Source organism: Anopheles arabiensis, chromosome X (genome assembly GCF_016920715.1).
Source record: "Anopheles arabiensis isolate DONGOLA chromosome X, AaraD3, whole genome shotgun sequence".
In the NCBI taxonomy this organism is placed as follows: domain Eukaryota; kingdom Metazoa; phylum Arthropoda; class Insecta; order Diptera; family Culicidae; genus Anopheles; species Anopheles arabiensis.
The window spans coordinates 5,815,195-5,840,680 of NC_053519.1; the positions used below are offsets into that span (position 1 = coordinate 5,815,195).

Here is a 25,486-nt window from a genome sequence, read left to right on the forward strand (position 1 = left end):
ATGTAAAGAAGCGCATGAAATTGCAGCGCCCTGGTGCGGTTTGCGGTTCTGCTGCTGCTGAAGCCCTTCCACGACGCGACAGATTGGCCAATCGAGATGAAATTGGCTTGTAGTAATGATGTGATAGCGGCTGCAAACCCCCCCCCCCCCCGAACAAACGAAACAAAAACACCAACCGCGCCGCCATCTTGTTTGTTGGAGGGTTTCTTTCAGCACGCTCTGCCTTCTGTGCCTTCGTTTTTGTCGTCATCGTCGTCGTCGTTGCTGCTGCTGTTGTAACGACTTACTTGTGGGCTCTATCAAATCTGGTACACCAGAAACACGCTAAGAAACGATATCTGGTCCTAGCTACGGCAGCACACCGCAAGAAGAGCGGCACTGCCCGTGTCGAGGGGTGATAATAACACTTACCGACACGGGACTGGGTCGACGACAACGACGGAAAAAAGGAGCAAGCACACGCAAGAGCGCATCGAACCAATGATCATGAAGCATGAAAATATTTATTGTCGCCTTCAGGCATCACCACTGCTGCTTGGGGGGGGCACTACTGGGCGGCCGAGCGACGGTCCGAAAGGTCCTGCAGCAAAAGGGAGGGCTGCACAACATCATCGTAGCGTGCATTTACTTTTACTGCCGAGACAGTTTTGCTGGCCGGGCCCAGAATTTGCACAAAGTAGCAGCCCCGGTCTGCGGTGCCCCTTGAACCGTCGCCGCCCCCGAAGGCGAAACTGCTCCCCGGAGCTTTCTACATCGTTTGCATCGCAATCTCCCTTTCACTCTGTGTGTGTGTGTGTGTCTCGGTGGGTGGATGTCTTCGTTTCGTCTTCGTTTGCAATATTGAAGACGACACTCGGGACCCTCGCACACACATACACACAGAGGGACACAAGAAGCAGCCGCTCGTGGAGGCACCAACCAGGATAAAGGACGCAACCGTGTGTTGTATCCTTCGTGCCAGGCTAAATAGCGCCCCATGCGCCCTACTACCAGCCTGTGCTCGGTCTGGTCTGGCCGGTCTGGTAAGATTTATCACCGAGGCAAATCGTCACGTTGATGAACCAAGCGAGCGCCCGCTAGCTCCTCGATGTCACCGGGATAGCGAAAGCGCGCCACAGCGCCCGCTGCAAATGTCTTCTTCGCCCACTCTGCATGGTCTGGGCGGGTTGTTGTTTTTGGCATTGCCCTGCGCTCGTACCACAATTCTTTGTGGCCAGACCGCTGCGAACCCGGGGAGGCATCAGCTCAGCTGATGGGCAAGATAAGCGTAAGTGCAAGTTTGACAACATGCACATCTTCACTGACGCTTGATACGCTGCAGACGACCGGGCACAATCTCAGCACTTTGTGTCTATGTGGCTGTGGCTGTGTGTGTGTGTGTGTGTATGTTGGAATAGCGAATGTAATCCGTGGACGTGGGTTATCTAGTCGCAATACGTTCCAGCTTTTTTTTCCCCCATTCAACGACAAACACCGAAACCCTAATGCAATCCGGCGATGTCCCTTAAGTCGTCACTAGTTTTATGTTATGCTTTAGATTCGGGCTTTCGTTAAAGCTGGTGCCTCACTCCAAAAAATGTGTGTCTGTATATATTTGAGACACTTTATCTTCATCTTGGGGTGTTCGGGGTGGTCCTCGTGGTCCTTTTTTTTCCTGTTTCTCGCGCTTGCCGCAACAGAAATTGATTCAGGTTTTGGAACACTTGTGTTTTTTCTTGTAGGTTCTGCTTCTTCCACCGTCGGTCCCTCTTATTTCTTAAGTACTGTCGCACTCCCAAGACGTGCTCCGACTGCAATCCTTAACGATATCCCCGCCAACACCGAGCTCCGCTCGATGACAACGGATTTGAGAAGATGTTTTTTTTTTTTTATTTTTAGTTGTTTGTGATGGTGCTGGTGTACATTGGTCCCAGCACTCCTTTTTTTTTTTTTTTGGTGAGCGAACATTTTCGAGTGACTCAAAGAACTCGATAAACCAAAACTGAAGTTGTAGTTTGTTGGGAACCGGCGACCTCGCCATTAAACCGTTCTGGCGTACCATCTGGCCCCTCGCGAAACGGTACCGGCCCGCGGCGTGGGGAGATAGCGCAAACGAAGAATTGGTCCAGCATCCTGCCACCTGAACCGTAATCACACACACACACACATACACACGCACGAATGATCACAGCATCAACAACAGAAGGAGAAAAAAACAGGTTCTTGCTGTATCGCCCCAAGTAATACGGTTCCATTCACCAGGCCAACTCCAACCGCTCCAGCTCCTTCCTCTCTATCCCCCCCCTCCGCCCCTCCTGTATCATATCTTGCAACCGAATCGGAAGGAGATGTGAAATTATGACAATTGATGGGCAAAATGGGCCGCCCCGGCTACTCCGTGCAACTGGAAGAGAGCCGGACGAGCATCACGGTGCAGCAGTAGGGAGAGCAGTAGGGCGGGGAAACAGCATCCTTCCCGCGGACCGCGTGGCGTGGTGTGCAGTGGGGTGGTAATGATTGGGAGGGCAGCCCGGACCGGTTTTGTCCCCGGGATCGGCACGAAACGGCGGCGAAAAAGCGTGGACCAAAGTACCGCCCCCTGGGGCCCCAAGGTGAGGAAGGTTCGTCGTTTCTGCTGAATGAGGCAGCAGCGAAACAGAAGAAGAAGGAAAAAAAAACCTTCCCGTAGACCATTATCGTGGCGGGCAACATGTAATCAACAGGATGCAGGTTATTTTAATTTTCCCTTCCAACCTGATTTCAAGCTCGGTGTCGTGTGTGTGTGTGTGTGTGTGTGTGTGTGTGTGTGTTTGTGTTGCATTTTTTTGTTGTCTTTTCTTCTTCCTCTGCTTTGCGCTTCGCGTTCGCCCTGAGGCCGTCCGGACGGGCGTCCAGGTGCACTCCAACTCCACTGGACCCGAGCGATGCACTCGCGATCCGCACTTTGGCTTCTTTGTGGTTTTTGTCGTTGTGGTTGTTGTATTATTTCTCGCGCGACAGGGCAGCGATACAAGTGTGTCAAACCGGCTACAAGGGAAGAAGGGAAGGGGGGGGGCGAACGAGTCGCTTTACATGCTGTCAGCGGTTGATGTAGTGCCCACTCTTGCAGCTAATGACACTTTCTCGGCGTGTACACCGTTTGAGGTTAGGTGTATCATGTGTGGTTTTTTTTTGTTTTTTTTGGGTCGTTCAAATAGTCGCCTTCTCTCCATAAAATACCTCTCCAACTACCTGACTCGACATCGAGATGCGATTTAATTCAGATCAGATTGTCTCAGGTTTCCCAAAAAAAAAAAAAAAAAACTTCAGGTCCTATGGCCCGCGTCAAGTGCACCGCAGCACAGGTTCTCAGATCCTAGCTCAGATTCCGAAACGAATTGTCTGATGCCTTCTACCACAACCATACCATCCATAACCTCAGCAACAATAGCACCCTACCCGACAGCAACTACCAAAAGGGAAAAAAAAACGAAAGACTCATCTTGATCTATTCGACAACTTTATTTCGAATCAAATTCCAGTTTTCATCTTTGAGCACAACAGAGGAGAGAGAGAGAGAGAGAGGAAAAAGGCCCAACCGAAACTAATTGCTAGAATCGAATCAGGGAACCCGTCCGACACTAGCGTTCATTGATTCATCCTCCACGGGATCTACGCGGGTTCACATTATTTCCAAAATTGTTGTCCGATTCCCTTCTGGTGGCCTTTTCCCGTTCCCCGGTACCTTTCGGGACCGCAAACTCGGTGGCTGACCTGTGTGTCCCATTGCGCGTGATCATGCATTCTCCCAAACACACACACACACGCACAGGTTGGGAGAAGAAGGACACAACAAATCGGAGCAAAGACATCGGAGCCAAACCAGGGGTCTGATTACACAGTGTCCCTAGGAGAGGAGGCGCAAGGCGAACTTGGGAGTTACAATAACAGAGTAACGAAGGCAACAAGAACAGGCAGCAAAAGGCAACAACAGAAAGGGCACAGACACACACACACACACGACCCAGAGCGCAAGACTTTTACCACCTGCCAGAAGTTCTCACAGTCGCTCGCTCCGGGCACCGGGGCTGGGAAGCAGCGAAAAGGGGCAATCTGATGCGGCAATCTTCGGTGATTGCTGATACTGCTGATGGTGGTGGCCAGTGGTGGCCGTGCAGTGTGTGTGTGCAGCAGAGGGAAGGTTAAAAAAAAAAACAGAAAAAAGAGGAAACTAAAGTCAACCGGAGCGCGGAGGGACGGCGGCGCGCAAAACGCGATCGAAACGCGATCGAAAGGAAGCAGTAAAACATAAGAAAGGTTTAGTGGAAGCGGGAGGGGGAGAGGCAAGGGGCACAAAGGGGGGTGCGTAATGTATAAAAGGGCCACAGCCACAGCATCCCTGCCCCCCCCCCCCCTTTCGGGGCAACGGCGGCGATGAAGAGATGCTTGATGATGGACGCCCGTGATGGACGCGATTGACTCGTTGCACTCTTGTTGCCCTCGGCGGTTAACGAAGAACCGCATGCAGGAGGGAGAGGAGGGGACCCGACGCGTCGTAGCCACGCGCAAGACCTGTTCGGCGGGATTGCGATCGTACGCGCGCGCCCTTACACGCTGCGTTAGCGCGAGCAAGAAGGCACAGGAAGCTGGCTCGTGGAAGATGGACGCAGGAGAGAGAGAGAGAGAGAGAGCGCATCGGCAGGATTCTCCTCCCCCCCGTCGCAGGCCTTCATAATCATAAAGCAGGAAAGGCTTATACCTGCGTGAGGCACCATCGGACGGTAAGCGGGAGCGCGCGCGCGCGAGAGAGAGAGAGAGATTGAAATAAAAGGGAGATAAAAAAAACCAAAGGTAGAAATTAGTGCGCAGCGGAAACCGGTGGCAGAAGCAGCAGCAGCAGCAGCAGCAAAAAACAACAACAACAACAACAGCACCGAGAAGAACGAAAACGAATTAAAAGTGATGATGCGAGTCGACGCAGGGTGTGTGTGTGTGTGTTTTGTGTGTCTGAGAGAGAGATGCTGCGGTTGGGAAACCGAAATGCGATCGGGACAAAATGTGATCATAAAAATCAAGAGCACACACCGGTTTTGCGGCGTGCCCGGGCTGGGAGAACGAGCAGAAACCAGAGGAGCTAGGTTATGAGACCTCAGGGAATGGGTTCCTGTCAGTTGGTTATTTTGTGGCTCCTCTTGTGTGTGTGAGTATTATTATTATTATTTTTTTTTTTTTGCTGCCCTATTCGACTTTTGGGGATGGTGGGGCTTCTACTGTGGGCTTCATTTGCTTCGTGTGCCGAATATGTTTCTTCTTTAATTTTGTGTGTGATGTCCGTGTTCGCACAAACGTCATCCCAGTTTTACGCTGGGCCGTACGAGCACCGAGCCTTTTGGACACCTTCTCGGGCCACTTGAAAAGACGCCAAGCGAGCGGCCAAAGGCAACAAACGAACTTCAACTCTTACTACACTCAATATTAGTGCGCTGCGCGTCCTACGGAGCCCGAGAGCCCCTGCCAGCCTGATTAGGCGGCTGCCTAACCCGACCGTCCAGGCGTATCACTTCCACCCATTTCCGGGACGAATTAAACCATTTAAAAACTCATCGTTTTTGGGGGTGATTAGCAACAAAAAAAAAAAACAAGTTGTCACAGCACACAGAGCAGTGCGCGGCTGTGCGGCCTCCTCTCCAAAACGGCTCCTCGGAGAGCAGGATGCATGCATTAAATTGCCCGCGAGGCTAATTTCTTTCTCTGTCCGCTGGCCGTGGAAGCTTCCCCCGTTGCATCCCCCCCCCCCCCTACTTTGTCGTATTATTTTATCTTATTATTATAGCTCTCCAGCCATCTCATCTCGTCGTTTTTTGTGTGTATTGCTTGGTCGTTTTTCGAGATCGCAGCACGCCTGCCAGTCCACTGCTGCTGCTGCTGCGGGTCTTGTTATTATCGTCGTCGTCGTCGTCGTCCTCCTCATCATCATCATCATCGGTAACAACCGGGCGACGCTTCGCATAGAAAATGGCACCCGAAAGGAAGCCGTACACACGCGAATGGCCCGGATTCGCTGCGTGCGTGTGTGTAGCACGTCGCGCGCGCACACACCACAAATCGAAAGGCAATCATCTCCCGGGGTGCTCCGGGTTAAGTGTGTATGTTGTGATCTCCTGCCTTGTCTCTCTGTGTGTGTGTGTGTGTGTGTGTGTGTGTGTGTTTTTCCTCTGGTGGTGGCTCGTTTTTTTTTTGTTTGCTGTTGCTCCTCTCCTTTCCTTTTAACCGTTGTTATTATGCTGCCCTCTTCAGCTCAGCTCGTTTCCCAGCGGCGTTCCCGGGCGACGGAGCCACCGGCATTAAAACGCAAACGGAAAGCCCTCGCCAAACCTTTCCCCCCCCCCCCCCCCCCGATGGGTCGCCGAGGTCCGGTGATGATGAGTTTTGGTTCCCGCCCGTTTCCACCTTCCCTCCCCTCGCCACCAAACCGCTCCAGGGTTGTGATGTGAGAGTGTTTGTCTTTAATTTAATCGCAGCTCTCACATTTGGCCATCCGACAGCGCCGCTCGTTTTTTGTTTTGTGTTTCTGCACTTTCAAAGTTGTTATTTTTTCTTTCCAGGACACACACTCACACACACACACGCGTAACGATTGGTTTTTGGGGCACTTGAAGGGTTTCTGGCTCGAATTCGTGTCCTTTTTTTTTTTTTTTTGGCTCGCTGGAAGGCCAAACCGCCTACCCGATAGCCCGTTCACGCGTCGTGTAACGGGTGGAATGCACTTTTGAAAGGCTTCCCACCAAAAAGGAGCCTGTGGGCAAGCGGCAAGGGGAAGTGCGCGTGCGAGATAAGCCGCCAACGCGGTACCAAACGTTTTGGCGTCGGTAGCGGATGCGGTAGCGCCGCAACAAGATCAAGCAACACCGACACGATGTGTCACACAGATCATACGACGCAGGCAAAACACGCATTACAAGCGATCTATGAAAGTAACGCCCGATAACGGAGATAACGTGCGCTACATTGATTGGTGCAGGCCGCACCGGGATACTCGCAGCGCTGCAAATTAGCGAGCAGCGAGCACTATGGGGAGCGGGCGGTCATTATCAAGCAAATTGCAATTATTTCATTTAAAAACACTCTTTGAGAAAAGAAACTATTATGGCACATTATTTAGTTGATTAAGGTTCAAAATCTCGGTTTTATTTATTTAACGATGTTGAAGTCTTAGAGACAACGTGAGAAAACTAATAGCTTCCCAAACATCGAACAAAAAATGACAAATTTTAAGAAAAGTTTAACCAAACTAAAAACAAACTACTCGATACATTTTTTAAACATTTTTGAATGACATCGTCATTGCTCATTGCTTTTTTATGTGTTTATGTGTTTATGCTATTTTTTAGTGACGCCACTTTTTGCAAGATTTTGCTGAAAGTCATAACCTTTTTTTTTTTTTTTTTTTTTTTTTTTTTTTTTTTTTTTTTTTTTGTTAACGAAGAGTGAGCATATTCCATCCCCCTCTCCGACTCACCCAACTCGACCGGTACGCTTGTGGTGCGTATTACTTCATGCGGAGTCGTGTGTGCGGTTGCACCCTGGGTCACGACGCATCTTCTGCGGCGATCTGGTCTGATGATTCTGCTTATTACGCTGCTTACCGTGGTGCGACGCGGTCCCTTTGGTCCTATCGCCCACGCTTCGGGTGGGCAATGGGGGGTCGGCATCGTTGGTCACCACTCCAAGCACGTAAGGCAGTTCTCCTGAAACGTGATTTGGATAGAGGAAACAAGAAAAAGGAGAAAGAGATAGAAGAAAGCTGAAAATAGATGAGAGAAGAGAAAAAGAAAGCTGGAAAGAAACGAAAATAAATAAAAGATTAATAACTTTCCAGCTTACGGTGGCCCTTGCGGTGCGGGTTGTTGCCGTGCCGCATGGCCTGAGGACCACCATTTGCGTCCCTCGCCCGCCGTCTGGCCCGCCTGCGTCGCCTTGCCGTTGGTGGACGCTCAACATCCCATCTCGCTTGGAGAGTGGAGAAGATTGTCCTGGCGGCGGCGCGGACGGCCTCCCACGTATCGCTGCGGGCGCACATTTCCGAGACGATGTTTTCCATTGTTACTCGGGAATGGCACCGCTGCTGCATCTCGTTCCGGATCCGATCGAACCGTGGACAGTGGAACAGCACGTGTTCAACGTCTTCCACGGCGTCCCCACATTCGGGGCAGTTGGGCGAGCCTTCCAGGATGCCTTTCTCGACGAAATAGGAGCGCAAGAACCCGTGCCCCGTGAGGAGCTGGGTGAGGAAAAAGTCGACTTCCCCATGCTTGCGGCTGACCCAGAGATTAATGTCTGGAATCAGCCTCCTCGTCTTCAGTCCTGGTGCTCCTGGTTGCCCTGCACCCGTTGTCCACTGGTCCTGCCAGCGCCTCATCGTCTCCTCCCGTTGCCGCTTTCGTATGTCCGATTGAACACCACCACTCGCTACCTTTTCGTCGTGGCAGCGGATATCCTCCTGCATGAGGAGGACTAACGGGGTGGTGTTGGCAACAACGCAAGCGGCATCATAAGAAACGGTCTGGAAGGCGCTGGCGACTCGGAGAGCCCCCGGTCGATGCGCCCTTTGGACCGATTTGCGATGGGTCTCCTTGTCGAGCACCCATCGCCCCCAGGTGGCAACTCCGTATCGGATGATACTGTTGCCGACGTTTACGAGCTGTCTCCTACTGCGGCTCTTAGGACCACGCTTATTCGGCATCAGGCAGGTCAAGGCATTCGTAATCCGTGAAGCCTTATTGACCACCCTCTCCAGATGCCGGCTGTGGTGCTGTTTGCGGCAGAGGTCCACTCCCAGGTACTTCAGCGTTTCCGTGGATTGGATCGAGTGACCGCCCGCTTGAAGCTCTGCGAGCTGCGGGACATGATGGGTACAAAAGATCATGAACCCGGTCTTTTGGTGGGCAAGTTCCAAACCGACTCCTTGCAGCCACCGCTCGATCCTCTCCAGGTTAGCCGTTGCTAATGCGCTGACCTGTTCCGTGGTCCTTCCCAAAAATGTGAAGGCCACGTCGTCAGCGAACCCGATGATGTCCGCTCGTAGTCCTTCGAGCGGCAAGCGGAGTAGGTCGTCGTACATGACGTTCCAAAGTGTTGGTCCTAGAACCGAACCCTGAGGAACGCCAGCAGATACAGTCCTCGACACTATTCCTTCATCCGTATCGTAGTGGAGCGTTCGGCCAATGAAATAGTTCCGCAGCAACGCCTGCAAATAAGGCGGAGTGTTTTTACGCTGCAGAGCTTGGCCGATCGCTGTCCAGTTTGCCGAGTTAAAGGCATTCCGGACGTCCACCGTTACCACCGCACAGAGACGATCCCCCTTTCGCTTTTTGTCTAGAGCGACTTTACCATTGTCCATCACCCGAGTGATGGCATCAACGGTTGAACGCCCTTTACGGAAACCGTACTGGGCGTCCGAAAGTCCCCCGGTCGACTCCAGATGGGTTGTCAGCCTCCGCTGAATCAACCGCTCTAATATTTTCCCCAGCACACTCAGCAAACAAATTGGCCGGTATGACGAGGGCTCCCCAGGTGGTTTTCCCGACTTGGTAAGCAGCACCAGTTGTTGCCGCTTCCATGCGTCGGGAAAAGTGCCTGCCTCCAGTAGCTGCTTGTAGCTTTTGGCAAAAACTTCCGGAAAAGCCAGAATTGCCGCAGCTGCAGCCATATTTGGAATATTGTCGTCCCCCGGAGCTTTCTTGGGGTTGAGTGAGCGGGCAATTTCCTTCAACTCTTCCGCCAACTCCTCCTCCGAGACCGGATCCTGTGGATCCTCACCTACTTCCGTCTCGGGCCACTCCATCGGGGGACGATCGGGAAAGAGCTCATTCACGATGAACTGGAGCTTATTGGCATCCCGTTCCATCGGAACCCGAGCTCCTTCCCACTGCTGCTTGCGGATTTGGTAAGCAGGGCCAAAGCCGTGCGGTTCCAATTGTTCCGGCAGATCCTGCTTGTGTTGGTCCTTGCTGAGCTTGATGGCCCGTTCCAGGGCAGCGCGTGCGTCCGACTTCATTTGACGCCTTGCCTCGCGCTGCTCCTCGGTCCGGGCCCGGTTGAACCGCCGTTTCATTCCGTGATAATGGCTGCGCAACCGATCAATCTCGGACGTCCACCAATAAACTGGCCGCCGGCCCTGTCGCCTTGGGGGTTGCCTAGGCATGGTGCCATCACAGGCCACCGTGATGGCCTGGGTAAGCTCCTCTGGCGTAGCAACATGCCCAAAAATGTCCTGGTCCCTCAAGATTTCAACGAACAAATCCTTGTCGAAGAATCTTGTGGACCACCTTCCCCCATTGAAAGTCATAACCTTGCTTAGCAAGTTTTTCGCATAACGAGCTATGCAATATATGGCTTTGTGAAAATAATCCAAAACACTTCAAATTATTTAACGTACAGTTAAAATAAATAAAGTGAAAACTGATTTTTTTTTTCTATAATGTTACTTTTTCTTGGGGAATCTGATTTCAAGGGTATATAGTACAGTCTGTTCCCGGGATACGCGGTTTGTGCGTTCCCGAGGAATCTGCGTTAGTCGAATTTCGCGATTTTTGGCCAAAATCCAATTGGTTTCTTAGTATTTTTTTTTATTCAATTTAGTACTGCATTTATGCACTTATTCCCTTATGCTAATTGATGCACTTTATCATTTATCAAATATTGGGGTCCTTTCCGTTTTAAGTTCGTAGGCTGAAATTTTAGCCTGTCGGCTGTTTGCATTGTATAGCAGTTTTCGAGCAGCTATCTAAGTGGGTATAATATATAGGTGGGCTTATCCCAAGGTGTATGAATTTAGAAGGCTGATTTTTATCGCTTCTGCTTCTGAATGAAGATTTTAAGAGTGTTTTATATATTCGTTAAGCCTCCAGAAAGTTTTTTTGAACAAAAAAAAAAATCACCCATCCTGTCAAAAAGTGATATTCAAAATTGGTTATAAAAAACATGCTATGAGACCACCTGTACTACATACACTTTGATTCCAGATTCCACCACCTGATCTCTTCAATGCACCTTGGAATAAATGTAAACAACACCGTGTTTTCGAGCAGGTACTCGAATCTAATTCTAGCTTTTTGACTAGAATAATCTAGACTGAAAATTGCAGGCTTGTTTTATGTGTGGTTTTGTAAGGAGTGTTTACATGATTTCAGCCTGCAACTGTCAAACTCCATACAAAAAACTGACTAGAATCGCGAAGTCGCCCCATTATATGATACTATGTGGGGAGAATATTCTGATGCTTTTAGCTTTTAGGTTGATTAAATTTATCAGCAAAAATTCAATTAATACCGCATTGGACAATTCTTGAAGCAAATTGCACTGATTTGACATTTGATTTGTCAAATTAAGAAAACCGCGTATCTCCGAATCCGCATGAGCCGAGAACAGGCTAACTCGGGATCAAACTTTAAAAGAAATGAGGAATAAACTCGTCCTAGGGAAGTTCTTCCCTGTAGAATTAGAATCATTTTTGTATCTTTTATCTGTTGTATTGACTGACTCTTAATAATGTTTGTCAGTGTTTCTCTGACATAACATACAAAAATATGTCAAAATTCTCAAAAACTGTGTACTCGTATAACGATCTAATTCTAAACAATCTAATCAAAGCTTATAAGAACATGATTTAACATTCAAAACTGAAATGAAACATCCTTGCAATGCACCACTGTGTGGGCGTCCAACGCTATCAACAAATGCTTTCCCAATTCCGGCTCGTTTTGCTGCCGTACCGGTCGTACCGCGCAGTGCTGATGCTATGCTTGCCCGTAAAGCTCCCAGCGTGCTGCCGAGCGTGTTGGGGCAACCGTGGCTGCGGATGGTGTTTGGTTTTGATGTGACAAAACCGTAGCAAATGATAGCAATTAAAGGGCGATAAAAAGAAGGGTGCCCACTATCAATCACCCGCTTTTTAAATGTAGCTTGTAACCTCACCGTCTCCATTAGCTATTTCGGGACGGAGTCACTGCTTGGCACATAAGCTGCTGCTGCTGCTGCTGCTGTCCAAATGAGTCTTATTTATGCACTTCTAAGCCCCATACCCGGTTTCGGCTGCTAAAAGCCGAGCGAAACATCACAATTAATAAACTTTAACGACTCTGTTCCACTTTCCACAAACACACAAAACATGAAATGTCAAGTTGACCCTTACCCGAAGAAGAAGAAGAAGAAGAAGAAGGCACATAAAAGAGGTTACAAAAGCGCCACAAATAATGGCGATTCATCCACCGTGTGTGTGTGTGTGTGTGTGGGTCACATAATTGAAATAACCTCTCCGCGAGACCAATTTACACCGTGCGGGTACCGAACGCAGCGCTGGGCCCGGGCTGCAATGGGCCACTCGCTCGATGACCTCCCCGATTGGTGGCAGATCGGTCCCGGAGCACTTGATCCACGGCGCGAACCCCACATATATGGCTTTAGTGACAATTATGGGTGTTTATAGCGATGGCTGCGCTGTTCTCCCACTAAAAACCGACCCAAAATTCAAATCAAACCGAATTACGTGTGTGTGTGTACACACATTATGCGTTGCATAACCTTCCTGAAGGTGGCAGGTTCAAGAGGGGCAGATGGGTGAATTAAAATAAATCATCTCAAATCATTAATTGCATTACGGTTGCGCGGTTGGCCGAAAGCAAAAAAACACAAAAACGCACGGCCTACCGCAAAATAGCTGCACTAATATGCCTCGGGTTTTGATTTAAAACATGCCGCAAAATCGCCAAACACTCATAATCCCGAAAGCACACACACACACACACACACACACACATCATCATCATCTGTGTGTTGTTTGCGTGTAACACCGTCCAGCCTCTCCGTTACACACTCAATGGTCCCCCTTATTGCAGCGCGTGGACGGTTCTGTGCGCCGTGCCGAGGAGACTATATTTGCCGATTAGCAGTCGATTTTCCGCCAGACCGAATACGACGCAGGGCGGCAGTGGGGAATGCAGAAATGATTAGGTCGCAGGAGCAAGGGCATCTAGCCTGGCCTGGCTACAGATTTATTGACTACGACGCTACGGTTCGCTCTCTCTCTCTCTCTCACTCACACTCTCTTTTCGGTAGGCACGGAGCAAATTGCCCAAAAAAGCAGGCCAGAACACGAACAGTGCCGACCAAAAAAAAAAAAAAACAAGTTAAGCCACCAAGCTGGCACACACGGCGCAAAGGGCGTCCAGGAAGGGGGTCGGCTAAACTATCTGTCAGGAGGGTCGAGCGCCCGCTGTGTGTGCGCTCCTCGCTCGCTCTCTCTCTCTCTCTCTCTCCCAAGCATCAAGATGACAATTTATTATGATTGCCTATTGCCATGTACGAATGCGTGTGTGTGTGTGCACAGTTGATGCTGCCATTCCAGCCGTTCTTCCGTGGCACTTCCGACATCCCGTTCTGCTTGTTCGGGCGGGGCTAGAGAAAGGACTGCCGGCGGGGAGGAGATTACAGCAAAACGATATGTGTTTCCCCCGACGCTGGTTGCCGGCTGGTTTCGCTCTCCCGAACTGCCCTTTGATATTTTATTACCGGCGTAACGTACAATTTGCATTGCTTTGCTTTATTGCGATCGAAACTCTCAGGGCAGGGGGGGGGGTTTGTGGTATGCCAGCTCCCAACGAGTTCGGCACTGTTTTTGGCACTCGCCATGAGTATGGCGATGCAAATGTTATTTTATTTTACAAACACATGCAGGGATAGATTGGGATGAGCTGTTGCTTGCTGCAATTGGCTTGAGTTCAGTTTGACTGTTTGACTGAAATCCTGCAGAAAGGGAACAAAAAATGTCTGTTTTTGAGATTTCCGAGAATTGGCGGAACATGTTTTTATTCAAACATAACCTCTAATGCAGGATTTATTGTGAAGTAAATGCATGAAGCTATTTCCATTGAATTGAGGTTGCTTTATAAGCCAAATGAAACGTAATAAAAAAGTAAAAAAACGTTTATTAAAATCTGGAAAAACTTATACAAGTGCAACTGCAAAGTGTTCCAAGTCATCGAACGAATTTGTGAAAGCACTGCAGCACCCCGGCAGTGGCGTAGAAAACAACCAGCAGGCAAAACATGGCCGGCTGGGCATGTAACTGATGTAAATGTGCTAAGTACACCAGCAAACAGAGTGGATAAAATGCACAAAACACACATTCAGCAACGGTCACGCATACGCATGATGCCGAGAGTGAGTCAGGTAACACAACTACACTCCTCCACCCTGCCTCCACCACCCCCCCCAGAGCTCATGGATTATCGGCCCCCCCCGTTGGCGGACCCCAGCACAGAGCGGGCGGCATTCGATTTGGCTGGCCGCGTATTTGTATCCCCTATTTGTATCCCGATAATTCTACCAACCGACCCCCCCCCCCCCATGTTGCCCTGGCCCGGTGCTGTTGGCCTTTATCCAAAAAGGGTCGCTACAAAAACCGCAATTGGTTCGCACACACACACACACACACACAGTGTGGGTCCGCACTTCAAACATTCCAGAACGCGCCAGAACCTAACGCAACAACGGGCACAAAAACAGCCATCATTGTTGTCGGTAGCAGTGGCAATCCTGCAAGGACATGACAGCAGCAGCAGCAACGGCAGCCCAGGAACGTTGATCCCAACACAGTTTCCTGCCACCTCTCTTGCCTCCCTTCGCCTCCCCCCCCCCTCGTTCCCAGTAGGGAGGAACTGGTTGGGAGATTTGCTGCTGTGTACGGATCAACGATCAACTGAATTCAGCTCAATTTCCATCAGCCAAACATATTCCGAATTGATTTCACGCCCTAATGATTGCTTCAATAGCGAGCGCCCGATGTTGCCTCCTCCTCCTCTCTCTCTTTCTATTTATGCTACTCCTCAATGCTCCGCTCCCCGCCAAACCACGAACCAGATTGGAGATTAACTAAAGCCCCTCGTGTCGCTTACTTTCGGCGAAGGTGAAAAGCGCTGCCCCGGAGCAGCAGGTGGGAAGCTGGGAAGAATAAATAAGGTAACAAAAAAGTGGTGGGGCATACACGAGCCCGGCACAAAAAAGAAAATAACCTTCCCAACTCAACCATTTTCTTCCTCCATCCGCTCTCCCACTTTCTCTCTCTGCTTTAAGCCCGGGAAGGAATTGATTTGTTGCTCCAAACATCTCCAGATAAGTGGCCACCTGCAGCATTTTCGGGTCGCACGCTGGTCGCATTAACATTGCCCCGTTTTCACCGTGCAGGCAAACGCGTTGCCCATCGCACAAGGGCAAAAACCTTCACCCTGAAGGGTTCGAAAAACAGTGCGAGTGAGAGAGAGAGAGAGAGAGAGAGAACGAGCGCAAACGAACGATGTGATAAAAATGAAACCGCGGCGTAACGCAGCGGATGTGTGGAGTTTCACATAATCGCGGCAAGGCTCGTTTTGCAAATGGCAGGAGCGGTTCGGGCCCGAAAGGAAGCAGCGGCCATCGCTGTGTGATTATGTACTGTGCCGTTGCGTTGTGCTGCTACTCCCTTCCGCCCGGTCCCGGCTTTCCCTGAAGGATGACTTCAGATTGGTGCGAGCGCGCGGGAGCTTCGGCGCGACTACGGCGGGCTGTCGCGATTGCTGCCCCGGCTCCCCGGGTAGGTAGGAGGCTAGCACCTTTGGTACACACACACACACACACACACACGGTAGCGAAACAGCGTCGGCCGCGCTGGAACGCGCTCGCGCGCGCCCATCATCGATTGAGCCACGCGAACCGGTCCGGAAAAGTCTGGCGGCGCGCGCGCGCGCCTGAGCGCTTTCTCCCCGCGTTCGCGTGGCTTGCTTCTTTGTATCTCTTTCTTCCTCCCCGTGTGTGTGTGTCTGTGTTTTTTTTTCTTTATTACATCCTTCTCTCTTCTCATCTTCTTGCCATCCACACACAGGGAGTGCAGGGGGGGATTGGGGGCATGATTAATGTCTTTCAATCTTTGCGCGCGACCTGTTCCTCCTGCTTCGGCCACCATACGCAGCTTCCGTGAGGGGTGTGGGTGGGGGGGGGTCTGCAAGAAGAACTCTGCACTGATCGGTAGTAGCAGATGGGAGGGGGGGAGGAGGGGTGTAGCGCCCGGGTGACGAGTTGAGCAATTATTTCTCGACGACGGATTGAACAGCGCGCTGATCGCGGCCCTAGCGCGAGGTTCATTGAACGCGCGTGGCGTGGGCTACAGCTTCTGCGGAGATCGACAGCGTGCGCCCGTAAGCACACACACACACACACACACACACACACACACACACACAAAGGTACGGAAAGGGGGGTTTCGCTGATTGAGGGGACCACGCGCCACAAGGGCTGATTTGTGCGATGCCCACGCAGGCACGTTCACGCTATTCGCACTTTCGCAAGACAAATTTGGTCTTTTTTTTTACATTCCACTGGCTTTTTTTGTTTTGTTCAGCAAAGTGCTTTCACTGGGAAGGTTTTTATTTTACTTTTTAAAAGATAAATTTGAAATAAATACTCCTCAGTGCCAGTATTACTCTAATTCAGCTCTGTTAATCGAGCTTTTGCGGTGCAAATTGCATACCAGTTTGAACCTAGTTCTAGCAGGGGAAAGCGGAGCAAAATGGGCACGTTAAGCAGTTTACTGAGTATTCCTTTGATTATGCCACAAAACACAATTTTTCTTGTATTATTGTATGCCTTCACTCTTTATCTACGGGTTAAAATTGTCACATGGAATGAAAACAGTGTAAAATAAAAGTAGATGTTTTATGAGAAGCTATTTTGACACGCGGGGTAAAATGGACATAACAAACTGTGAACCGTCAAAACACTGGAGCAATATGGGCCACAACAACTGCGCCTTAGGTAATGGTCTATGCTTTTGCGCACGTTTCGTGAAATGTATTTTCGTTCTATCTTTCGTTTTGCTGGTCAGGGAAGCTCTTAAAATTATTCCAAACATATGTCATCAAAATTAGAACAGTTTTTACACGTTTAAATCTACAAAATCGAATCTTTTGAAGCTGTGCCTATTATCATTGTTGAGGCGACAAATACAACAACATAGCCTCACCAAGCGCCGTATGTCAAAAGCAGCAGACCATTTTGCTTCTAGCAGAACTGCCCATTTTGACCCACATGAAGCATTTTTTGTATTTTTTGTTATATTAGTAAAAATACGCTTGCTTTCTTCAAAAAAATTGTATAGAACTATTATATCTTTAATAATATATCGTGTAAAACTTCAACGCATCTCTGTGACACTGGTTTCAGCTTATTTTCGAAGTGTCAAAACATACATCAATATGCTACTAAACCTTATTTTGCATTTTTCTTAGTTATTTGTTATGCAACGGTTATGAAACTTACATGGTGTTCATAGAACACTCCAATGAATACATTTTGAGCATTGGAAAGTATCTTTGTAGTCTAAAAATGCTTAAATAGAGAGTGCCTATTTTGCCCCGCTTTGCCCGTACTGCTGCATTGCATACATTCGGGCGACTAATTGCGGCAAATCGCTTCATTGCACGATGATGTTTACGGTTGCCCGGTGTGCTGTGGCGCAGCCAGTGTAAACGTTCGAAGCTTTTCTTGCAGCGATCGTGGTGCAAAGGAGGATAAACAAAATTGTGTAAAAAAAGTATCTGTTTTATTGCTTCCCCCCAGCCCGTTTGCGCAATAAAAAGCCGCTCAGTTTGTGCCTGTCTGATAGGTAAATGAAAGCCGTTTGCCTGTCGTTTTTTTTTGTCTGTCTCCCTTTCGCTTTGCATTAAACGACTTACCACCGTAGAGAGTGTAAATTGTCTGCTCAGCTTAAAAATGAGACTGTGGGCACTATAAACATGCACACGATAGTAAACAAAAAAAACAAGACGCCGAAGCCCTCTGATGAAACCCACAAAAAAAACAAAAAAAAAAAACAAAAAAAAAAAAAAAAAAAAACAAAAATCCCGTCCAACAACTTGGCAACAAACGTCACAAAATCGTGCGCGCGCGTGTGTAAAAACCTGCCCTCCAAGATGCTGTGGCTAGCGCAGCCCCTCCGTCATTTCACCTTGAGCTGACCAACCGCTCGCGCACAGCAACACAGCCGAAGAGACAAAAAGACCATTTTCAAAAACCGGCACACGGACGGAAACGTAACGTTTTTTTTGTTGTTGTTGTTGTGTTTTGTTTTTTAAATATCTTTCGCTGTCACTTGGCCGGGCAACACCGGTGACGGAGAACTTAATAATAAGGCTATGCCACAGCAACCACAGCAGGGAAAAGGAAGGAACGCACGCCTCTCGCCCCCGGTGCCAGGAGTGGCAAAGCGCAAACCGGAAATGCCTTCCGAGAGCCACATTTCTTGCCCTCTGGGGGCTGTGTGTCTTTTATGTTTATTCCCCTTCGAGCGGGGAAGAAGAAAAAAAACAAAACGGATGTAGTGCTTGTGAGTGTGTGTGTGTGTGTGTGTGCTCGTGGGGCTCAGGTTTTAATTACGGGGACCTGTTGCGGGGCACTGGATGCTGCTTGGGGAAATGTAAACGGAGCATTGTTTTGGTTTGGTTTGCCCCTGCGCTGCCACCCGGAAATGGAGCTCATTCTCCCGTCTACCCCTTTTCATGCCCCCGTCAATATACATATGACGGAGAGGTCATAAAGTGCGACAGGAACGCGAAAGCTGCTCGCTAAACGTTGACTAGCGAGACTTACCCGTGAGAAACCGAATACGTTCCTTTTCGTGCCCTTTTTTTCACTTCCACCCAACCACCACCCGTCGGGCAAAAAAAAAAAAGCAGAAAAACCAAATTATCATGCCTGCCCAATGAAGCTACAAATGGGAAAGGGGGGAGGGGGGAGGGAACAAAGAGGCAACTTGACAGTATTTTCTGTGCTAAAGGTAAACGGTTGAAAATTCGGCCTCGGAAAACGGAACACACACGGAAAATGCTTACGCATTTCACTGCCACTACACTTTTGCTGACACGGTCCGGCAGTGTGTGTGTGTGTGTGTGTGTGTGTGTGTGTGTGTGCTCACCGCACATCTCCCCGATCGATTCCGTTCGAGTTAAGACTTTTTTTTTATATATTTAGTTCCGTTTTGTTTTTGACTGCTTTCCACTCGACCGGGCGGGGGAGTGTAGTCGGAAAATCACTCACCTAAGCCTCTTACGCAAAACTTTTCTTCTTCCCCTGCCGCACCCCCCTCCAACCAACAAGCCCGCTCGCTTTTCAAGCGTCGCACAAAACCAAACAAAGATGGGTGAACCGGAAAACGTGCGACGACTGAAGGTTGCGGCGTCGCACCGTGCGGAAGGTCAAACCGTGCCGAGCCATTTCCAATTTTCCAACTGGGAAAAGGAGGGGGGAGGGAGGGGGGAGTGGTAGGAAAAAACCCATAAAAGTACCCCTCGTCGGTAAGCTTCTTAGCCCTTCTCCGCCATCCACGCTCGCAATGCAGGACTTCAAACAACCCTCCACAGACGGGAGCGAGTGTCCTTGTCCGGTCCGTTTGTTTCTCGTTGTCGGGTACTTCTGTGTCTGTGTGTGTGTGTGTGTGTTGTTTCTTTCTGTGTGCTACTCCTATTTTATTTCCCCTTGATCGACGGTAATCGATCTCTAATTGGATGTTGTCCAATTCGCTTCCTTCACAAAAAAACACGCGCAAAAAGCGGTTCGGTTCGAGTGCGTGCGTGCGCGCGCTCGGCAAAATACTGCTGAGCTTGGCAAAGTGCGGACGGTCCGGAGTGCGGACGGCCCTTGGACAAGAGCAACAACAACAACAAAAAGGGACGGGAAAGGAGGCTGCCGTTTGACTACGCCGCTTGAAAACCCACAAAAGAAGCTCCACTCGAGGGTTCACTCAAAAACCAAAAAAAAAAAAAAACCCAGGAGCTTGGGGTTGATTTTCGGCAGACGTCAGAACTTTGCTGAAGCACCGAAAATTATTTCAATTAAGCAATAGTATCCGTTTATCTTAATTTACAACCCTTTGCAATTGGTTCGAGCTGGGGACGGGTGAGGGATCGATGTGCACCCTAGCCGCGAAATGCAACAAACGGCGACTGTGAATGTAGGTGAGCCCGGCGCGTCTCCGGCTCCAATCGCACGGTGTCACTGCAAAGATATGCCCGATAGGCACTCTGCCCAACAGAAACTGAAAGACCCGTCACCTTCCCCGTTGGGGAAAACAAAAACTGAACCACCCACTGGACCAACTTTAACATCCCCAACGCAGGACCTTCGTGTGACAGGGCTGGCGGATAGTGCCCGAATGCCAACGAATGCGAGACAGCACACTGTGCAAGTGCTCCCCAGGTTTTCCCGCAGGTTCTGTTTTAGGGATTTAGGTCCCGCTTCTTTTTTGCCGCCCGTTTCGCTCGGAGCGCGTGAAGTGAACAAAGGAAACGCGTCGCCAAATGCATGCATGGTTCCGGGTTTGGGCTACGCCACGGCGCCCCCGAAAACGCCTGCCACCGTCATTGACACCTTTTTTTTTGGGGCGGCGGGGTGAAAGAAGGCGCCCCGTGTGCTCTCGCCCCCTGGGAGAGCATGGTAATCGTCACGACACGGTCGAAAAGCTACCTGCCTGGGTGCCGATGCTGCATTCTATTGGATTCATTCGCTGGGTGAGGGGAGGGGGGGGGTCATGTGGGGGGTATTCGGATGTGCGAGCGGGAGTGCTGGAAGTAAGGGCTATCGCGCCTTTTCAGATTCCAGCGCTCCTGCCAGGATCTGGGGATGCTTTCGGCGTGTTAGAAATAGCAAAAACACACACACACACACACACACACACACACACACACACACACACACACACACACACACACACACACAGAGAGTGCAGGAACAAAAAGCGCCGGCCATTGAGCACCCGGTTGCACGGGTTGGGTGGGATTCACTTCGGTTCGGTTTTGGTCCTTCGAACCGGATTCAAGCGGTGCCAGTCAACAAACGTGCACCGTTCCATCCCCGGCCACTTCAACCCCTTCGCGCAACACATGTAAATGAAAAGTTGGACCACGTCCCATTGTCCGGGGTCCCATTGTCTTGCCGTGAAAGCGAAACCATGCTGCCTGTGTGTGTGTGTGTGTGTGTGCGTGTGTGTGCAGGAGCGTTAGCATATGTCGCAGGACAGTGGCACGCATCGGAGCAGTGTCGCCAAGCTCACAAAGTGTAACGGTCGGTAGGCCCGCGGCGATGAGTCCGCAGCCCGAAACAATGGGTGTGTTATCATTTATGACACTCTCCAGCTCGAAAAAGCCGCGTATGCGAGGCAACCAAAGCCGTTCTCCAAAAGGGCCATTTTGCAAAGCCCACCTTTGCGCTGGACACCGTTCGGCACTTTGGAAGTTGCTCATAACCCCACCCACCCACCGGGTGTCCGGCATTAGTGTGCCCGGGGACAGCCGAACAATTGGCCGGGACGCCGGGACCGGATGATAAAAGGCAGGCAACGCGGGCTGTGCCACTGTACTGTTGGGTCGTTTGCGGTAAGATAACGTCAACGGAACGGTTGAGGCAAAAACGCGGCCTTCAATTGCGGCCTTTGTCATGGCGTGTGTATTGCAAGTGTGTGTGTGTGCGGGCGGACGGACGGTGCAGTGTTGCGCCTGCATGGTAGACCATCCGCACAGCGCCCGGGAACGGCTTCCTGCAGCCGGTTTCCGCTCGCGCGTTCGTGCGGCGTTGGTTTCGCGGGAATTGATGGTTGATAAAATTAAGACATAATTTTACGACGCAGCCGACCAGTGAGTGGAGAGCACTGCCTGGCGGGGCGGACCATATTTTCAATCAACGGAGGGGGGGAAACGGACAGGTTGGGACTGCGCGTGGACCACGCTCTCGACTTAGACATTGTTAAGTGAGCCAAAATCAATTTGTTTCGATCTCTCTGCGGGACGCGGCGTTTTTTTTTATAGCACGCGCGCTGAAAGTGGATGGTGAGTGGGTGTGTGCGTGTGTGTGTGTGTGTGTGTGTGTGTGGTTTTATTCCATCCGCTCCATTCGGGTGATAGCCAGGTCGATGGAATCTTGTTAAGGGCAAACAGTTTACAGCGGCATAAAACGGTTTCGCCCAACCTCCCTATCGACGCAACATCCGTTAAACAAGCTGGTTGGGTGGGGCGGGGGGGGGTGAGGGAGACTGCCCAAAGAAAGAAAACTTACCCACACGTACACCGGCTGCGTGGCCCGGGCGAAGAAAGGTGAAGCAATTCTGGACGCACATAAAATGCTGTTTAAAATAAATAAACCTGCAGTAAATCAAATTTTTAAGACACGAAAAGTGTGCTGGCCCCCTTCCCACCAACCGACCGTGCAATACTTCGAGGCTTCGAATCGTTCGCTGCTCACTAGCTGTGTGTTGTGCGTGGGGCTGGAGACGGAGGGAATGTCGTAAAAGTGTGCCTTTTTGGTAAAAGAAGAGAGGAGAAGGAGAACAAAAAAAAAGCATTCGGCCCCGTAGATCCTTAATCCAACCCCAAAAGCCGACTCTGGTGGAGAGGGGGGGGGGGGGCGTTGGGAGCACAGTAAGGCAAAGAGCGGAGCTGAGATGAGCAACTCGACGGATTACCGAGTCCCGTGGCAGTTTGGGCATAAAATCAAATCACAATCCTCCGAAATTCGATCGAACTGCTCGTAAAAAACCACTGTCATTTACATACTGACAACCATTTTTGTCCTCGTGTTTTTCTCTCTCTCTCTCTCTCTCTCTCTTTTCCCTCGTTGCTGTACCACTGTGGGTAAAAGAGAGCGATAGGCTAGTAACAATCGGAACCGGTCGATTGCTCCACTTTCAATCAGATCGGAAAGAACGAAGGGAACGAAACAAGCTGAGGAACGGATCGGAACCGGTGTTGTGCGAGTGTGCCTCCGCAGAGGATTACCTTTTGCATCCCTTTCTCTCTCTCTCTGGCCTCTACAGACTACTTCCTCGCACACCAGATAATTGTTGGGCTCTTCCACCGTTCACACTGTTCGTGGATTGTGCCAGCGGAGTGGAAGAGATTGTCTTTTTGTTTGATTTTTGGTTGTATTTTTTTGTGTGTGTTTGGTTCGTCTCCCCGATGAGAAATTGAATCATCTCACCTCATCTCGGATACAGCAGCAGCAGCAGCAGCAGCAAAAAACTACGAAACGGAAAATCAATCTTGCTGCTTGGGTCTGATTTCTATCGGCGGGCGGAATTGATGCCTACCGATGGTGGTAGGGGGGGGGGGGGAGGTTGGGAGGCATTATCGCCCCTTCCCCCTATCTGTACGTGTGCGCAGGCACACAGGTAAGCGGGCCATCAAAATCATCTATCGCTGTCTGCTAGAGGGGAAACACACACAGACACTCAATTGTTATTGCCACCGAAATGAAACCCATGATGGCGGTTTGATGATGAGTGGTTTTCCCTTCAGCTTTTTTTTTTTTCTTTCGGGGCGTAAAATTAACTTCATTGCCTAAGGGGTTATCGCTTCAATCGCGGAAATACTAATCTATTTTTTACATCTTTTTTTCTGTTTTTTGTTTTTTTTTTTTGCTTTGTTGCAGGTCCCGACTAGTACACAGTCGTACTAGACACAGTCGGAGATGCATCGGGGCCGGTAGCCGACGCGACTGCGACGCGACCTGCCGACGAAGACGACCGACGATCGAGCGCAGCCACAGCAGCAGTAGGAAGCTGCTTTGCGAAAAGTAACAAACAAATCACAAAAAAAAACAACAACAACAAAAAATACAGAAAAATGGCAAACGGAAGCCTGCGGTTTACGGTGCTAGTGTACGGCACGTTCGCGCTGCTCCTCTCCCGGACGGTGGTGCTTACCACGGCCAGTGCCGGTAGCAGCAGCAGCAGCAGCAGTAGTGGTGGTGGAGTGCAAAAGTTTGCGATGGAACCGCAGAACCAGACGGCGATAGTGGGGTCGCGGGTGACGCTGCCGTGCCGGGTCGAGTCGAAGGTGGGCCAGCTCCAGTGGACGAAGGATGACTTCGGGCTCGGGTGGCACCGGAACCTGAGCGGCTTCGACCGCTACTCGATGGTCGGGAGCGACGAGGAGGGCGACTACTCGCTCGAGATCTACCCGCTGATGCTGGACGACGAGGCACGGTACCAGTGCCAGGTGGGCCGCGGAAAGGATGGTAAGTGTTTAGTGAGCTGAGAGGAAAAGTGGTGGGTGAGCGTGAGTTACTTCACAGTGTATGAGAAATTGTTGAACTCACTCACTAAGAGTCGTCAAAAACTACCACGAGCGAGTTACTAGTAGTCACTGAGAGCAGAATCACTCAATCGATAATGAGTTCTGGAAAGAGTTCTTCCACTCATTTAAGTGTTTAGCGCTCCATTTCATAATTTCAGCTTAAAAACAGTTACTTCACTTAATAAATAATGTTTTACAGTGAACGATTCACTAAAAGGTACGGAGCGCTAAACAACTCCTCGAAGATAAGCTCTCGAAAGAGTTATTTGACCCATGATTGTTTAGTTCACCTTGAGTGATCGTTTAACAATCACTCGTTTCGGATGAACTCTCAAAAGAACGATTTAAATTGAGAATTTGACAGTGAACGAATCGCAGTAGAGTATCTTTCCTCGTAATGTAACGCTCAAAAGAGTTATGTAACTCATAGAAGATTTTGGAGGGAGTGATGGCATGAAGAGTTAAATCAGATTTCGAAATTTAATTCCAAAATGAGTTTCAACTCAAAGCATTTTAGCTTCTAGGGTTCACTAAAAGGTACGGAGTGCTAAACAACTCCTCGAAGATAAGCTCTCGAAAGAGTTATTTGACCCATGATTGTTTAGTTCACCCTGAGTGAACGTTTAACAATCACTCATTTCGGGTGAACTTTCAAAAGAACGATTTAAATTGAGAATGACTCATTTGACAGTGAACGAGTCGCAGTAGAGTATCATTCCTCGTAATGTAACGCTCAAAAGAGTTATGTAGCTCATAGAATATCTTGGAGGGAGTGACGGCATGAAGAGTTACATTAGATTCAAAAAAAAAAAATAGTTCAAAATGAGTTCTCACTCAGAGCATTTTAGCTTCTAGGATACGCTACACGTGAAATAATTCATGAAAATATTACTTTTTATCACAATTATACCTCACTAATGATTTAATTATCTGTTAGTGAGTTACCGCATGATGAGAAGAGTAACACATCGCATATTAATATACGAAAAAAAGGGGAAAACTCACGATGCATTAAAATCTCGATGAGTGAGCTAAGCTAAGTGTCAATTTCGCAAGGAGGTAAATCGCCAATGAGTGCTCTTCGTGTTGCTTGTACTCAACTCACTCACTCTCTTTACCTCAATTATACCTCACTTATGATTTGATTATCTATTAGTGAGTTACTGTATGATGAGAAGAGTAACACATCACAAATTAATTTACGTAGAAGGTGGTAAACTCACAGTACATTAAATTATCGATGAGTGAGCTAAACTGAGTGTCAATTTCGCAAAGAGGTAAATCACCAATGAGTACTCTTCTTGTTGCTTGTACTCAACTCACTCACTCTCTTTACCTCAATTATACCTCACTTATGATTTAATTATCTGTTAGTG

General features: G+C 49.5%; 1 protein-coding gene across 5 annotated transcripts in view; it reads left to right on the top strand.

Annotated features, from left to right (window-relative positions):
- The window catches only part of LOC120905836 (irregular chiasm C-roughest protein-like), an 80,261-nt gene that overhangs the window by 48,364 nt on the left and 6,411 nt on the right, over nucleotides 1-25,486 (top strand). For all 5 annotated transcript variants that reach the window (XM_040317059.1, XM_040317058.1, XM_040317057.1 and 2 more), the window contains one exon: nucleotides 23,464-24,051. In XM_040317059.1, coding sequence (XP_040172993.1) covers nucleotides 23,658-24,051 — 394 coding nt within the window. In that variant the 5' untranslated portion in view covers nucleotides 23,464-23,657. The remainder of the gene's footprint in view (nucleotides 1-23,463; nucleotides 24,052-25,486) is intronic.